Raw genomic sequence first — 17838 nt, forward strand, 5'->3', positions numbered from 1 at the left:
GCAAGCAGCTGTGCTCGCCGGAGCTCAAATACAACGCCTTCGACCGTGAGCTCCTGGTGTTGTATTTGGCCATCTTCCATTTCTGCTACTTCCTTGAGGGCAGGCTGTTCACAGCCTTCACTGATCACAAGCCCCTCACTCAAGCACTGGCAATGGCCAAGGATCCATGGTCTGCCAGACAGTAGCGCCATCTCTCGTACATGTCTGAGTTCATGACCAATATCCGACACAGGGCTGGCAAGGACAATGTAGTGGCAGATGCGCTCTCCCGTACAGCCATCAAACTCTCGTGCCCGGCCTGGATTATGAGCAACTGGCTCAGGCACAGAGGAACAATGCGGAGACGCAGGGCTTGTGGACCACCATCTCGGGCCTCAAACTCAAGGACATCCAGGTGCCCAGCAGCCCAGACACATTGCTCTGTGACATCTCAACAGGCATGCCGACCCGGTGGTCCCGCTGCACTGGAGGGCAAAGGTCTTCAGTATGATCCACAACCTTGCTCACCCAGCGGTAAAGTCAAGTGTGCGGATGGTTGCGGAGTGGTTTATGTGGCACGGGATGAAGAAGGAGGTGGCGGAACTGGCCAGGAACTGTACCAGATGCCAGACCTCCAAGGTCCAGCGACACATGCGAGCCCTCATCCAGAACTTCGACCTGGTGGTTCGCAGATCCCAACACATCCACGTTGATGTCATCGGGCTTCTGCTAGTATCCAAGGAGGCTCGTTACCTCCTCACGGTGGTGGATTGGGCCACAAGATGGCTAGAGGCCATCCCAATTAAGGAGGCCTTCACGGAGACATGCGCCAGGACTCTGGTCAGCCAATGGAACGCCCATTTCGGAGTCCCGGTGCACATCACTAATGACAGAGAGACGCAGTTCACGTCTGCCCTGTGGACTCAGATGGCAAAGCTCCTGGGGGTCAAGCTTCACCACACCACAGCAAAACACCCGCAGTCCAATGGGTTGGTGGAGAGGTTCCACAGGTACCTAAAGGCATCGCTTATGGCCAGGCTCTCCAGACCAGACTGGGCGGACAAACTACCCTGGGTCCTCCTCAGATTAGGACGGCACCCAAGGAGGACCTGCAGGCTTCAGCAGCGGTGATGGTCTATGATGCACCACTTTCCCTGCTGGGTGAGTTTTTCGGCCCAGACCCCGACACCACGGCCACCGACAAAAACCTGCTGACGGACCTACAAAGTCGACTGTCCTCCCTAGCTCCCCCACCCCCGGCACACCATGGGACCTGGCCTTTTCATCTCTCCAAAGAGCTCAACTCGGCCCAGTTCATTTTCGTGCGGAGGGGACCACAAGGTGCACTGCTACAGCAACCATACAAGGAGCCATACCGGTCCGGCGGAACCTTCACCCTGGATGTTGGAGGGAGAGAGGAACTTTTTACGGTGGACCGCCTGAAGGCAGCCCATCTGGACTTATTAGAGCCGGTGCAGATGGCTGCACCCAAGTGCCAGGGCCGGCCACCAAAGGGATGGGGGGTGGGGGGAGGGTTGTGTGGCGGCACACATCCTCATGGCGAACCGGACCCTCTTGTATTGTCACATGGCGGGGCAGCCATGGGGAAATGGCGTCATCAGAGGTTTCTCTCTGACTCCAGCATCCCTTCCAGCATGCACCTTGGGCAACGATTATGATGTCACAATGCACCATGTGACTGAGCTCATGCTGCCCTTAAAGGGGCGTGCTGAATATGAATAAAAACTGTCGTTAACGACCCTCAACGTGGTGGCTGTGGTTCTTCCACTGCTCTCACCCCCACAGTACATGTATTTTGAAGTGGCTTGTCTATGTGGATGCCTTGTATTTATGAATATACCCACAAATTAATCATATTAATCAAAATATTAGCTGTAAAGGAAAGATGTAGTGTTTATGTTTAATTTTATTGACTTCTTGATACTTGCACCGTCTGGGACACTGTGGTTTCTGTAATTATTTTCTTGGATCTTCTATGCACAAATGCAATAAAAAATTCTCCTTGCTAAAATACGAGATCATCTTAGCAAGTGCAGAAGATGGTTTTAATTTCCCAAACAGATTTAACACCAACCAACACCTAAAACAAATTGTGCTGCGTGTTTCCAAATTATGTCAGTGTCTAAACTTAAAAATTACTTAATTAACTGTAAAATACTTTGGGTCGTCCTGAGATGTGAAATATGCTGAATGCAATTTCTTCTTCAAGGTGCAACACCACTATGAGCCTCATTTTTAACAACTTATGAAGTGTACATTTTAACTGCAACTTTTAACAAAAGAAAATGTAGATCACTTTTCCGACTTTTTTTCTTCATCATCAGGTACTTCTACAGACAGGATCTGTCCCATTGCCTTATCATGAGAAGGACTCATTCTGATCGAGACGGAGGAATCGAGCAATTCTGAAACAATCTCCTCGTCGTCTTCTTCATCATCAAGCTCCTCCAGCTTCTTCACTGAAACAGGTGACCGGCGATGGACAGGGGAGGGAGGAGGTTTCAGCGTAGGCTGGATGGTGGATAGAAAAGGGTGCAAGAAAAGAGAAAAAACTGATATGACCAACATGGATAGCACATACAGCTGTCATTCAATTGAACTAGATGAAAGAACATTGACTTGTTTTTACATGGTTTTTAATACAATATGGACTGCATGGACTACATCAATTAGGTATGGATAATTAATATCACCAGATTCCATGAAACTCCAAATGTACAACAGCAAATGGGTAGGTGATACACTATTCTGAAATATTTCCACAAGGACTGAAAGGATTCTGAATTACTTCCAACAGTAATAGTAGTATTTGGCAATGTCCTATATAAACCCAATTCTATAATATGTAGGGTTTCAAAAATGCATAAATATTTATATTCTTGGGTCTTTTGTGATTTAACCAAGAGATGAAGTGAAAGGTGGAGTATCAAAAATTGATATTAAAAGGGGCATGTTTTCACACAGGATATTCAGTCATGAAATACTTCTCTGAAAGTTGCAATAAGGCTGATGTTCCTTTTTGTTGTCCCCTTTGAACACTTACTTTCTCGAAAAATTGCATTGTTTTGTGAGTTTCTGGGTGTAGTTCACACTTTATCTTTTGAATGTGAATGTCCAGTTAGATTGGAGGATCCAGGATGACTGGGATGCTAAGATGTCCCTACTTTCAGATTTAGGGAACCAGCAGCCTTGCTGGATACTGTACTGGAACAAGAGACTGTAGCGTATCACAAGTCACTGATGCTGCAGGTTGCTGGGAGAAGCTGAATGTGAATGGATGCCATTTGTAAATGAATTGACAGGATGGGACAAGTTTAAATCCAAAAATATAAACAGACCAGACAAGCAGAGCATAGTGTATGCAGACTCCAACTGGCTTGCATGAATGGAGTGCAATACACAAAAGATACTCAGCAGGTAATATGGGAAAATATTTCCAAGTAAGGGCTCAGGCCCAAAATGTTAATTGCCTTTTACTTCCTCTGGATGCTGCGTGACCTGCTGAGTTTCTCCAGTACTTTTGTGTGTTGCATTGTCTTGTTTACCAACATGTATGGAGTTACATTTAGAGAGAGAAACAGAGATAATGCTTCAGGTCAATGGCTTGAAATATTCTCTCTCCACAGGTACTGTCTGATCAAATGAGTACGTTCAGCATTATCTGTTTAATTTCAGATTTTCCATATCTGCAGTAATTTGGTTTTGGAATATTGTTTGAGATAGGGCCACTTCTGTATATAACTTTACCCCACATTTCTATATTCCATGTAATGCAAGTCAGAAATATGAGGAAGAACTCTCCACATATCTGAATGAGTGAAATCCCAGCAAGAGCTCAACACCATCCAGGACAAAACAGTCTTTGGGATGGCAATTCATCCACTATTCTAAACATTCCCTCTTTCCACCATCATTCACAATAGCTGCTGTGTGTGCATCCACAAAATGTATTGTAGATACTCATCAAAGTCTACTTCAACAGGAGTTCTTAAACTTGCAGCCTCTGCCACCAAGAACATTGAGTGAATAGAAACAAGTCTCCTCACAAGTGACACACATTCCTCACTTGTCAACTCTATTTTCATCCCTTCATCTTTCTTGTTTCTAGACAATAACTGTGGGAGTATCTATATCAGCCAGAGGTAGTTCAAGGAGGCATCTCACCAAAAGGTTTCAACCAATAATGCCCAGATGCCACAAATTAATCATTTGAAAAAGTCTGCTGAGTGCTCAATGATAAAACACTGGGTCATTTCCCAGAATTCATTGCTGGCCTTTGACACTAGCTTTCTCTATAAACACTGCATTGTTAAACAAAATATGGGCTTGATGATGGCCCAGTGGGCGTATATATACCAGAAGGACTGCAGGGTTGGAGAAGATGGGCCATCATCACTTCTCAAAGGTAACTCATGTAAAACCAGAATGCTTGAGAAACTAAGCAGCTCAAACAGCATACTTTATATAACAAAGATAAAGATACATAACCAACATTTTGGTTCTGAGCCCTTCAATAAGGTATGAGCAAAATGGACAGGCATCTGAATAAAATGGTGGGGGGGAGGGGCAGGAGGAGGAGCACTAGCCCACCTGCAAGAGGTAAGAGGTGAATAAGGGAGGGTGGACACAACAGAAAATAGGGGTGGGGATGACTCCGTGAATGGAAAGGAAGGACATGGAGAGCTGGGGATGGAGAAGAGAGGGAGAATGGGGAGTGGTCTAGCAGAAACTGGAGAAATTAATGTTAATGCCATCCAGTTGGAGAGTGCCCAGATGGAATATTAGGTATTGGACTTCCAATTTATAGCAAAGCCTGAGGTCATGGACAGACATGTTAGCGTGGGAGTGGGGCACAGAATTCCTTCCCCTTATCTCTCTTCACTCTCCATTCACGGACCCAACCTCCTGCCCGTTTGCTGTTGTGCCCTTCCTCCCTCATCCATCTATTTACCTCTTGCCTGTGGGCCGGTACTCCTCCACCTGTGCCTCCCCCTCCCCCCACCAAGATATAGGTGCTTGCCTATATCTTGCTCATATCTTGATGAACAGCTCAGGTCCGAAATGTTGGACTGAACTTATGAGGGCACCTGACTGCACCACACTCCCATCGGGACTTCTTTTTTAAAAGAAGGGGTGAATGTGGTGAAACCACTTGTGTATGAAAATATCTTGACCTTATATGTTTGCCCCTGCTCTCACTAGTCAGCTTGTGCCTCCTCCCCTTTATTCCCCATAAGGGCTGTCTTGCCACAACCCTGCCCCCAATTTGAGTCCAGGTCAGTGTGAGCCAGCAACTCAAGGGATATTGTTCATCTCTAGCTAATAAAAGCCTTCAGTTCCAGTACTTTAGTCTTTTGGTTAATTGATCATGTATCAATGGTAACCCGTGGTCATCTAGACTGACAGTTACAGAGATGGGCCCGGTGGTGCTGCCATGAGTGGCTATCGATAAGGATGTCGTCCAAATAAACGAATACAAAATCCAGGCCCCGGGTAACTGTGTCTATTAGGCGCTGAAATGTCTGCGCTGCGCTTTTTAAACCGAAAGGCATACGGAGGAATTCAAATAGCCCAAATTGGGTAAGCAAGGCAGTCTTAGGAATGTTGACTGAGTGAACTAGGATCTGATGGTAACTGAGAACCAGGTCAGTTTTGGAGAAAATCTTAGCACCGTGAAGGATCACAGAGAAATCCTGTATATGGCGAACCGGGTAGCAATCATTCAGACACTGATAGTCTCCACAAGGTCTCCACTCTCCAGACGCCTTGCGTACCATATGCAGCGGTGATGCCCAAGGGCCGTTGGAGTGGCAAGCAATCCCCATTTCCTCCATGTGTCGGAATTCGTCTTTAGCCAATCGCAATTTATCCAGAGGAAACCTGTGCACTTGAGCCCTCAGGGGACATCCATGAGTTGGAATGCGGTGCTGTACTTGATGTTTTGGTTGGGCTGTCGAGAACTTCAGAGTAATAATGCTGGGGAATTCCGCTAGAATTCTGGTGTATTCATTGACTGAAAGCATCACCAAGTTGATGTGAAATATGGGCAATGCCGTGGAGTGCAAGGCGATTAACTAGGTGGCCAACTTTCAGATCTACTAGAAGGGAGTGTGCTCGTAAAAAGTCAGCTCCCAGGAGTGGCTGTGATACATCAGCAATGGTGAAAGACCAGCTGAACAGTGACATCTGGATGCTGCTGTTGTTGGCGGCCATGAGAGGAGATTCCTTCTTTCCTGAACATGTGTTTCCCGTAAAAGGGAAACACACTAACCTCCATTCCAATGTCGACCAAACACCGACAGCTGATTGTCAATCCCAGAGGAAAAGGAGGTTCTTCTTGTGGCTGGCCGTCGCAGTCACTAATGCGGCTGGCCTTGATGTTTCCCGGATGCATGCAGGGGGGAATGGCAGGCTGCAGCTCCCCATCTCTGATATAATAGTACCACGGCTCACTGTCTGACACCACACCACTATCTGGAGTGGACAGGATTTGTGCCATTTGCCGAGGCACCACTACACACCCAACCAAAAGCCTACCATGCTGCTTAGCATGCCACATCTCATCAACACAGGCTGCTAAGCGACGGGGGTCATTAAAGTCTTCGACTGCAAGCAGTAAACGAATATCTTCTGGCATTTGCTTGAGAAAAAGTTGTTCAAAAAGCAGCCAGGGCTTGTGTCCATCCAAGAGCGCCAGCATCTCATTCATTAGTTTGGAAGGAGTGGGGCTGCCCAGGTCGTCCACATGCTGCCCTGTTACATTAGGAAAGGCTGAAAATACGTATGAGCAAGACTTTGATGGCTTCATACATGTCGTTGGCTGGAGGTTGGCTTAAGAAATCGACAGTACGGCCCGTGGTGTGTTGGTCCAGCGATGCAACGACATAGTAGTACTTTGTTGTGTCAGCAGTAATCTGGCGTAGATGGAACTGGGCCTCGGCCTGCTTGAACTAGATTTGTGGATGCATGGTCCAAAATACTGGAAGTTTGAGCACAATGGGGTTCTGTGCATCCATAGTGAAGTCCAAAATGTTGTTTAGACTGTCAGGGTCACCAACGTAGTGAGTGGTGCAGTGAATAAAGCACAACAGAAGTTGTCTGTGAGCTGAACCAACAGAACTGTTTAATGGAATCTTCGCAGGAGTTTAAATAATTACAGTTGACGCTCTATCACAATCGCCCGACCCCTGAAGTCATGCGCCTCCCAGAGTTCTTTGTGCTCCTGACCGCCGGGAACTCCTGATCCTGGGGGGACCCACAACTATGGACACAACATCACCATATCAAGCAGAGTAATATGCTCATGTTCCTCAGCGCTGATGCAAAGATCCAGTTTGCATCCATTACTAATTGCATTTTACATCATGAGGTCACTTTTTTCAACAATGTGACTTTGAATTTTGCAAACACAGAGCTTCAGCATTTCCTAACTGGGACTGGTGGTGGTGGGAGAGGTGTGGTTGCTGGGGAGGGTGTGGGGAAACAAAATTGTCTACAGCTTTAGCATGAAGCAGGTTCATTTTGAATGGGAAAAACACTGTCAACAATTCATCAGGACCCCATTTTGAGCTTCTACTGGAGAATCTCCACCTTTTCAGTTTTGCTAGGACATAAATGGTGGAAAATAATCATGCAACATTCTTCCCTTTTGTCCTTATACTTTTTATGCTTGCAAAGGCTCAAGTAAAGTTCACTTCCATATCCAGTGCAGGCAATGAAATAAAAAATGCGGGAAAGCAGGCAATAAGGAGCTGAATTGAATATCTGCCAGCCAGAAGTTCATCTGCTGTGCACTTTAAAACATCAATGAAAAAATTTCTATTAAGAAATGCTGTTTATCTGTGGTGGAATCATAAAACAAGCCTGATTCTTTGCAAGGATGAATTTCTTGGCAGGGATGTTTGGACAATTTTCATGTGCAGGAAGCCATGCTGATAATTATCATTGATTGCAACTAACTCAGCACACACACTGGGAACAGAAACCTGAAACCCAAAGCCCATTAGATTATTTCAATAGTTTCTTATGACAGTGGAGAAGTTTGTCAGTGAATTTTAAATGTCCTTCTAAGCTTCTGTAGTCATCCTGTTGTTTAATGTAGAACACTACAGCACAGTACACGCCCTTCGGCTCTTGAGGTTGTGCCAACCCTTACATTCCTTAAAAAAAGAAAAAAGTACTAAACCCTCCCTACCCCGTAACTCTCTACTTTTCTTTCATCCATGTGCCTGTCTAAGAGTCTCTTAAGTGCTCCTATTGTTCCGGCCTCCACCACCATCCCTGGTAAGGCATTCCAGGCACCAATAACTTTCTGCGTTTTTAAAAAAAAACTTACCCCTGATGTCTCCCCTAAACATTTCTCCCTTTGTATAGTTGTCCTCTAGTGTTTGCTGTTCCTGCCCTGGAAAACAGGTGCTGGCCACCCAATATATGCCTCTCATAATCTTGTAGACCTCCATCATGTCTCCTCTCATCCTTCTACCCTCCAAAGAGAAAAGTCCCATCTCTGCTAACCTTGTCTCATAAATCTTATTTTCCAATCCAAGCAACATCCTGGTAAATCTCCTCTGCACCCTCTCCATCGCTTCCACATCCTTCCTATAAAGAAGTGACCAGAACTGAACACAATACTCTAAGTGCGGTCTTACCAGAGGTTTGTAGAGTTGCAACATGACCTCCCTACTCCTGAACTCAATCCCCCTATTAATGAAGCCCAGCATCCCATAGGCCTTCTTAACTATTCTATCAACCTGTGTAGTGACCTTGAGGGATATATGGATTTGAACCCCAAGGTCCATTTGTTCATCCACACTCTTAAGTAACCAACCATTAATCCTGTACCTAACCTTTCTGGTTTGTCCTTCCAAAATGCATCACACTTATCTTGATTGAACTCCATCAGTCACTTTTCTGCCCAACTCTACATCCTGTCTATATCATCTTGTAACCTTTAACAACCTTCAGCCTTTGTGTCATTCTTCCGCCTCTTCATCCAGGTCATTTATAAAAATCACAAAGAGCAGAGGTCCCTGAACAGCTTCTTGCAGCACTCCACTAGTCACCGACCTCCATGCAGAATACTTTCCTTCCACTACTACTCTCTGCTTTCTTCCTGCACGCCAATTTTTTATTCATATAGGCACTGATCCCATGCCTCATGACTTTCTGGATGAGCTTTGTGGTGGTACACCACTGGCCTACTGCAGGGGGCAACCTCTGTATCTGCAGAAGAGCATGGGATCAACACCTGGCCGGCTGTCAATCAGCTGACCTGAATAGACCAAGCCCCACCTGGTCGGGTGTCAATCACCCTCCTGAGCCGGCCCTTCAAAGACATTCTCAGTTTACAGCTGCTCTACTCACAGCTGGCTCTGTGGAAGTTTATGTCGAATAAAGGCTGTTGTACAGTCTTTTGGTTTTGTGTGCTTTCCTCTGACTGACAGCGCACCACAAGTCTCTCATGGGGGACCTTGTTGAGTGCCTTGCTAAGATCCATGTAGACCACATGTACTGACCTACCCTCATCATTTCTTTTGTTATTTCCTCAAAAAACTCAATTAAACGTGAGGCATGATTTTCCCTTCACATAGCATGCTGACTATCCTTGAGCACACTGTACTTCTCTAAATTCTCATAGATCCTATCCATAGTTTGCAAGACATACTGGTCTATAATTCCCAGGATTCCCCCATTATCTTTTATCTTTTTTAAACAAAGGGTCTACATTTTACTTTCTCCTATCCTCCGGCAACCCCCGCCCTCCGGGGTCAAAGAGGATTCAAAGATCAGAGCAATTGTCCCAGCTATCATTTTCCCACTTCCCACCGCATCCTGGGGTATATCACATCTGGCTCCAGGGCCAGATCCAGCACTTCCTTTTCCTGAATTTCAAAATTGTCCAGCAAAAAAGTCTGTTCTATTTTGACCTCACCCTGATCAAGGTCCTTTTCGCTTGTGAATACTGAAGTAAAGTATTCATTTAGGACCTCCCCAACCTCCTCCACCTCCAGGCACATGTTGCCTCCTTTATCCTTTAGCGACCCCACTACATTCTCATCATCCTTTTGTTCTTCGCATATGCATAGAATGGCTTGGGTTTTTACTTAATCCTACATGCCAAGGCTTCTCATGCCCCCTTCAAGCCATCCTAAGTCCTTTCTTAGCTCCTTCCTGGCTACTGTACATTTCTCATGATCCCTTCCTGTTTCCTGCTTCCTTCTTCCTCTTGACTAGTTGTCTCACCTGTTTTATCACCATGTTTTGTCACCTTTTCCTATCATCTTTTCCTTGTCCCAGTGGGACAAATCTATCCCGAACCCAACACAAGTGGTTCCTAAATTTCCTCCATATTACTTCTGTGCTTTCACCCTTGAACATCTGTTTCCAATTTACTTTCGCTAGTTCCTGCCTCATCCCTTCATAATTAGCCCTTCCCCAGTTAAGCCCTTCCCCATTTTGTCTGTTTTTATCAATTTCCTTAGCTATGCTGAAGCGAAGGAAGTTGCGGTCACTCTCTCTAAAATACTCCCCCACAGAGAGGTCCACCACCTGACCAGTTCATTATGTAGAACTAGATCTAATATGGCCTCACTTCTCTTTGGCCAGTCAAGATACTGTGTCATGAATCCTTCTTGAACACATCTGACAAATTCAGCCCCATCTATCCTTCTTGCAGTTAGGGGTACCAGTCAATATTAGGGAAATTGAAATCACCCATAACCACAACCTAGTATTTTCTGTACCATTCCAAAATCTGCCTGCTAATCTGTTTCTAGGTCTCCCAAGAGCTATTTGTAGGACAATAGACTGCTCCCAGCAAATTGATAGTTCCCTTCCTATTTCTGACTTCCACCCACCCCGACTCAGTGGATACTCCCAGTGCACCATCCTCCTTTTCTATAGCCGCGATACTATCCCTGACCAGTAATGGTACTCCCTGCAGTTTTGTACCTCCCATCCTATTCCTTTTAAAACACCTAAACCCCTGTACGTGCATCAGCCAATCTTGCCCTTCCTCCAGCCAACTTTCATTAGCTGCCATAACATTGTAGTTTCACGGACTGATCCATCCAAGTTCATCCTCTTTATTCCTAATACCCTTAGTGTTGAAATGGACACATTTGTTACATTTATGTTTTGTCCCCCGCCTGTCCTTCCTCACCATCTCAGAACACCTAGCATCATGCTTTTGTCCTTCTACCCTTATCTCTGCACTCACATTCTGATTTCCACCCCCCTGCCAAACTAGTTTAAACCCTCTCCAACAGCTCAAGCAAACTTGCCTGCCAGGATATTGGTCCCTTTCCAGTTCAGGTCGGACCTTCCCCAGAAGAGATTCCAATGATCCAGAAATCTGAACCCCTGCCCCCCTGCACCAACTCTTCAGCCACGCATTCATCTGCCACAACTTCCTGTTCCTTCCCTCTCTGGCGCATGGCACAGGCAGCAATCCTGAGATTACCACTCTTGAGGTCCTGCTTTTCAACTTCTTTCCCAACTCCCTATATTCCTTCTTCAGGATCACTTCCCTACTCCTATCTTTGCCACTGGTCACCATGTGGACCACAACATCTTGCTATTCACCCTCCCCCTCCAGAATGCTTTGAACTCAATCAGAGACATCCCTGACCCTGGCACCTGGGAGACAACATACTGTCCAGGAGCCTCGATCTCATTCACCAAACCTCCTATCTGCTCTCCTAGCCAATGAGTTCCCAATTACCATAGCTCTCCTCTTCTCCCCCCTTCCTTCTGAGCCAAGGGGGCCAGCCTCTGCACCAATGCCGTGACCACCATGACTTGCCCCTCGTAGATTGTTACCCCCCCAACAGTATCCAAAACAGTATATGTTGTTGAGGGGAATGGCCACAGGGGTGCTCTGCACTGTCTGCCTCTTCCCCTTTCCTCTCTTAACAGTCACCCAGTTACCTGCCTCCCTAAAGCTCCTCCTGACCTGCCTTATGAATGAACCTGAATTCATCCAAGTTCCAGCTCCTTAACATGGTCTCCCAGGAGCTGTTTAAGCTGTCAATTTGTAGAGTAATTAATTATTTTAACCTGCCTAACTTTTTAATACCTATTAATAAAACAAGAATATTTGTTTCTAGAAAACCTTCTCATAATCCTACCTGCATGCTGGCAGATTCAGCAAGCTTCCTTTTAATTAGAGAGAATGTTCCCTTGATTCCATATTTGCCTGCTACTGAAAGGGCTGCAAGGAATAATTTTGGAGTCTCTGGTCTGGGTGGAATGATATGCTGGAATCCTTTTGCTTCTGGCTTTACTGATTTTCCACCATCTTTAGAAAGAAGTTTCCTGCAAATAAATTGCAAAAGTAATTACTTGATAAAATCTTATCAATATAAAATGCAATCTATTCAAAAGCAACCAGTACTGTGCTTATTTGAATTAAAGAGGCATTGATTGCACCAACATTAACAAACAATGCTGCTGACAACAGTAACATTCACTAGTCATGTTACACAGTTATGGGCTAAAATGTAGACCAATGTTTGTCAGTGGTGTTACCCATTTTGGGGACATTGCATTGACAGATTTTCACTGGATTTGAAACCTATCACTCTTAGATTTTAAATTAGCAAGTGACTTGGCATCAATTTCAGTTTTTGTAAGGATTTTCAAACTGCTACTGTAAAGGTGATTTCCAAATTAATTCTAAAAGAGCCTGTGTCTATTTTTTAGACCACATCTCTTGGTTATACACTCCCTTTTTACCCTAACAGTTGCTCAATATCTTGAAAACATCAATAAAATCCTCCCCATATCTTTCAAATTTCATGGAATATGACCTGTTTGTGTAAGCTCTCAATGTAAATGCATCCATTTATTATTTTGAACAGACAATCGGTGCATAATTTTTAATGCATATGTGGAAATTTAAATCAAATTTTCAAAAATATAATGTAAATGCATCCTTAGAGTTCTGTATTAATCTGACAGCTATCAAGGTCAATATATTATTCTTAAAAAAATAAACTGATTTGTTGGGCATCCTACATTTTGCAATTATATTCCTTTTCTCCCAGAGCACTTTCTAAATATTTACATAGTTGTTCCATCCCTAATGATGGTTTGCACTAATTCATGATCAACCCCATTTTTTAGGCTAATAATTTTGTGTTTCCTTCTCAAATCCATGTTTAAGAGTGGAATACAAATTCATGAGATAGGAGCAAGAGTTGGTCATTTTTAATTTCATGCCTGTTCTGCCATTTAATTAGATTTTAGCTGCTTTGCCTATAATTCAATATTGCATTCCCTTCACCTCATTATCATTTGAAATGTTGGCAAAGAGAATCAATATTTTTAAGGAAGAGGTTGAATTAAAACTAGTTCTGTAACACACTAAATACTTTTCTCAAAATTTCCTGATGATTTTCTGCCATTTTACCAGTGAATGTATTGTGGAAAGATTGTCTCATTGGGTTAAATCTCAATAACCTAGATCACACATGTCAAACTCTGGCCCGCGATATAATTATATTTGGCCCGCAAGATCATTTCAAAAATGTATTAGAGGTGGCCCACCCTGCAGCGAGAGCCGATACTGTTTTTTGGTAATGTCACCCCCACCATCCTCCCCCTTCATTGCACATCCTTCCCCATTGTAACACGAGAAATTGTAACACGAGAAGTCTGTCGATGTCATCAGCCGCAAGCCAGTTGGAAGGCTCCCCACACAATCAGTCACTTCTCCCACCTGTCGAGCGGTGCGGCGGATGGGCGAGCGCCTGTGATTTCCTGTCGGCGCAACGGGCATGGCAGGCTGTGCACGGCCCCCGGGCAGCGCGAGCCCCGCGTGACTGGCACCGAACGGCCCTTCCACAGCGCGAGCGCACTTCTCCCGGTCGCCACGGCCTTCAGCGCTTGCACCCGCGCAGACCCCAGGGACGGCTGGTTCGGCCCTGCACGTGGAGAGATAGATGGTGGCTGTCCGCAAAGGCTGATCGGCAGCGCGCTGGGCATGAGTGGGTGGGTAAGCAGGGGTGGGCAGAGGGTGTAGGTGAGGAGTAATGGGCAGGGGAAGTTATGGTGGTGCGAGGGGCAGTTAGAGGGAGGGATAAGTAGAAGGAGGGGTGGATAGGGAAGAGGTAAAAGGGGAGGGGAAGGGCGAGTAGGGGAGGGGTGATTAGAGGGTGAGAGACGGGTAGAGGGAGGAACAGGTTGAGGGGAGAGGCAGTAGAGGGGCGTGTATAGGATGGGATGGGTAGAGGCAGAGCGAGTGGAGTGAGGGGTGAGTAGAGGTTAGGTAAAGGACTGGTCAGGTAGAAGGATGGTGGGTCGAGGGTGAATAGAGGCCTAGAGCCTGAGGAGTGAGCAGGAAATGCTGAGTCCTGATGCAGGCCAAAATGGACACAGCCTGTGAATGCTGACTACATCTCCACAGGGACCAAATATGTTTCCCTCAGGTCAAGCAAAGGGTGAACTTGAGCTACCTACTCCTGACCTGTAACATTATCCCCCTAAAGTTATATCCTAAAGTTTAACATTACCTATGTTGAAAGAAGAGAAAACATGCAGATGTTGTTGAAAATTTTCAATAAATATTTAGTTCGGCCATCGACTTAGTCCAAGTTTTTAATTTTGGCCCTCCGTGAATTTGAGTTTGACACCCCTGACCTAGATCAAGAATCTTGGCTATTTTATCTTTCTCCCTCTCAAACATTGATAGATGTAATAAAATTATAATTACTATTGAAATATTCTGAAGATATTTTGCATTGTTAAGTGAATTGAGATCATTACTGAATTTAGTATGGCCTCATTATTGAAAACTTTGAATACACTTGAAAAAACTCACTCCCTTTCAAACATGAAGTTGTCAGATTACTCCATTGCATGTGGATGTTCAAACATTTAAATCATTCTGATCTGCCCACAGGCTTATCTAAACTCCAGAAATGCACGCTCTACCATGTCACAGCTTCTATTGTGGATCTAGACACACCTCTCAGTAATATGGTACCAAAAGTTTATGCTTTTATCAATGCTTCCAATTATTGATCTCCTGAGTTGTATGGTCAGGGTTTACATGGACAGGAAACAGCTAGCATTGTGGTTTGGATAAGAACTTTACATGTGGAATTTAAATATCACAGTAGTGAGTCAAATCCTGCTGTAATGGAAAACAAATAATGCAGATGTTAGAATCTGAAACAAAACCGGAAAGAAGAACTCAGCCACCCAGCATTTCTGTTTTTGATTCAAACCCTGCAGCAGGTTAGAGTTTCTGCATCCTCCCTCTGGCAGGCTCCCTAACAGAGGTGGTGTTACTTGCAGTAAGCATTCCAGATGTATTCAAATTACTTAGCATTTTCTGACATTAGTGACAGACGCAATGAACAAGCTGGTGGAATTCCTACTTCACCCTGTTTGCAACAGCAGAACTCCCATTGGAGGCAAATCAAATCCATTGAAACCAGCCATTGCCTAGTAGAGGTACATCCATGGCAAACTACTTGATCTCTCTCTGAGCTGCCTGGATAAAGTGCACTGAACAAAAAGCAGCTAGCACTGAGGTTTGGATTTACAATCTCTTCTGTAACTTGAGGACATGGGCTAAGGGTGAACAGTGAAATATTTAAAAGGTATATTAGGGGGAATGTCTTCATGCAAAGAGTGGAGAGCGTGTGAAATGATCTGCCCACTAAAGTGGTGAATGTGGGCTTAATTTCAACATTTAAGAAAAGAATTCGATAGGTACATGGATGGGAGGGCTATGGTCCAGGCCCAGGTCAATGGAACTAGGCAGAATAATAGTTTGGCTTGGATGAGATGGGCTTAGGGGCCTGTTTCCGTGATGTAGTGTTCTATGGTTTCCTGTAGAATTACACTTAATTGCATAAAATGACTCATAACAAAAGGATATCCATCTATTACATGGATAAAACAGTAATTATTAAAACAGTTTTCACGAACTTAGCTTTCTTTCGGAGCAGTTTCTGGGAATCTGGATAATGGATTAGAATGTCATTCAAGTCTTTCTTGTTGAGGATGAAAAGGTTTGCAAATCCATGAGCAACAACATTTGCAGTCCGCCGATTCCCTCCTCCCACTGACAGCAAACTGTAAGATGAATAAAAGTGAGAGGTGAGGACAGCTGAAAATCCTCAGATTCTTCAATCATTCAAACACTCCTTTTTAAATTTAAAAACTCGATAGTATAGACATTTTCTCTTTTACAATTTTCCCCATGTAATTACATGGGTTCATATGTATCTTGTTCATTGTTATTTGATACTTGTAACTTGATATTAATTTACTTTATTATTACCATATGTACCTATGTATTTTGCATTTGTTAAAACCAATAAAAAGATTGAAAAAGAAAACTCAATAGTAGAGACATGATTACGAGAATACATCTATTTGAGAAGTCAATTTTTTTAGTCCACTAAAGGTTCACCCCAATAGATAGGTCCAATGTTAGACTCAGTAACTGATCAATGATGGGTTGCACTCACTATCCCAGCTCCCACGTGGAGAAACTGGAAAGGCTACAAGTTCCTAAATGTAATCTTCTGATATCCCACTATCATCCACTTGTTACTAATTATAACTTAATAGTATCTAATTGTAATCTGACAATGAATGGCAGTTGAAAATGACATAAAACATAAACTGGATGAGGGCTAGCTATAATAAATCCCTGTGCTTTCTTGGTTGAAGTATCGGACTGTGCCTGTCTACCTGACTAGTGTTTAAACTGATGGTCAAATATTTTGTCCCTGAAAAAAAAAGTTTTCTCTAATATTTTCTCAAGGATGATGCCACTGCAAGACATTACTGATTTAATTTGAGAGGATTTTTTAAAAAAAATTTGGTGAAGTGTACATTTAATTTGGTGAATCCTGCAGGAAAAAGAATCACAGGGTTGTATGTGATGTTATGTATGTACTCTTGACAATAAATCTGAAATCTGAAAAGGAACTTTGATTCTGAACTGGCCACAGAGAAGTCCATGGAGCCTCACCTGATCTCACCAAATACTGAACCTGCTCGTAGAGTCACAAACACAGTCTTGTCATCCGGGCCGCCGACTACCTGGACTTCACCGGCTTTAATGATGTACATTTCTCTCCCAATCTCTCCCTGAAATGAAGTTTTAGTTCAGGTGCAGGTTAAAGTATGTTAGGAACATTCATAAACATGCATACCTCATCCATTAATTATTTTACTGAGCCATTTTACACCTTAATCTGTCAATGGAAAGTGAGTTGGGTGGCATGTAAATCAGATTGGATGTACATCTTGTATTCACTCAGAAGCTTCCAAATTGATTCAAATTGATCTGTGTAGATAGGAGAACGTGTGGGTTTATTCACAATTTATGGCTAGACTATTCTGCTTGGATGTTAAACAAATCAGAGATAAGAGCATAATGCTCAATAAAGAAAAACTAATGAAAAAATAATTTTATCCCATTTTAATGATGGTGTATATAAACTATGTTCTTTAATTCATAATGGTCTAGGATTAAAGAAAGAAAATTACTGAGCAGTTGAGGACTAAATATGAGTTATTGAATAGAACATTCTTTTGCTTTTTGCAATTAAGATCCTTCCTAAGGGACAAACTGGATCAACAATGCCTCTGCCTGACTGTAGTGACATGGAGACTCTAATTCAAAAGGGGATTGTGTGTAAATTTATCTCAAGGATGTATTCCATAATCCAAAGTGAAGTCAAGGGAAAGATGGGAGTCAGACTTGGGCATAACATTGATGAATGATGGTGGGAAGATTTGTGTTTGAATAGCCTGACAGGAATTGTTAATGCCAAACACATGCTGGTGCAATATAATTTCTTGTATCAGCTA

General features: G+C 43.8%; 1 protein-coding gene across 4 annotated transcripts in view; it reads right to left on the minus strand.

The window, feature by feature from the left end:
• Positions 1-1868: 1868 nt before the first annotated feature.
• The window catches only part of LOC138744643 (cyclic nucleotide-gated channel beta-1-like), an 85846-nt gene continuing 69876 nt past the window's right edge, over positions 1869-17838 (minus strand). For 3 of the 4 annotated variants that reach the window (XM_069901110.1, XM_069901109.1, XM_069901112.1), the window contains 4 exons: positions 16994-17112; positions 15940-16086; positions 12129-12315; positions 1869-2511 (listed from right to left, as the gene is read on the minus strand). In XM_069901110.1, the coding sequence (XP_069757211.1) occupies positions 2293-2511; positions 12129-12315; positions 15940-16086; positions 16994-17112 (672 nt within the window). In that variant the 3' untranslated portion in view covers positions 1869-2292. Of the gene's footprint in view, positions 2512-7110; positions 7262-12128; positions 12316-15939; positions 16087-16993; positions 17113-17838 lie in introns of those variants that run through there. The other variant, XM_069901111.1, reaches the window with a different exon arrangement.

Source organism: Narcine bancroftii, chromosome 10, assembly GCF_036971445.1.
Source record: "Narcine bancroftii isolate sNarBan1 chromosome 10, sNarBan1.hap1, whole genome shotgun sequence".
In the NCBI taxonomy this organism is placed as follows: Eukaryota; Metazoa; Chordata; class Chondrichthyes; order Torpediniformes; family Narcinidae; genus Narcine; species Narcine bancroftii.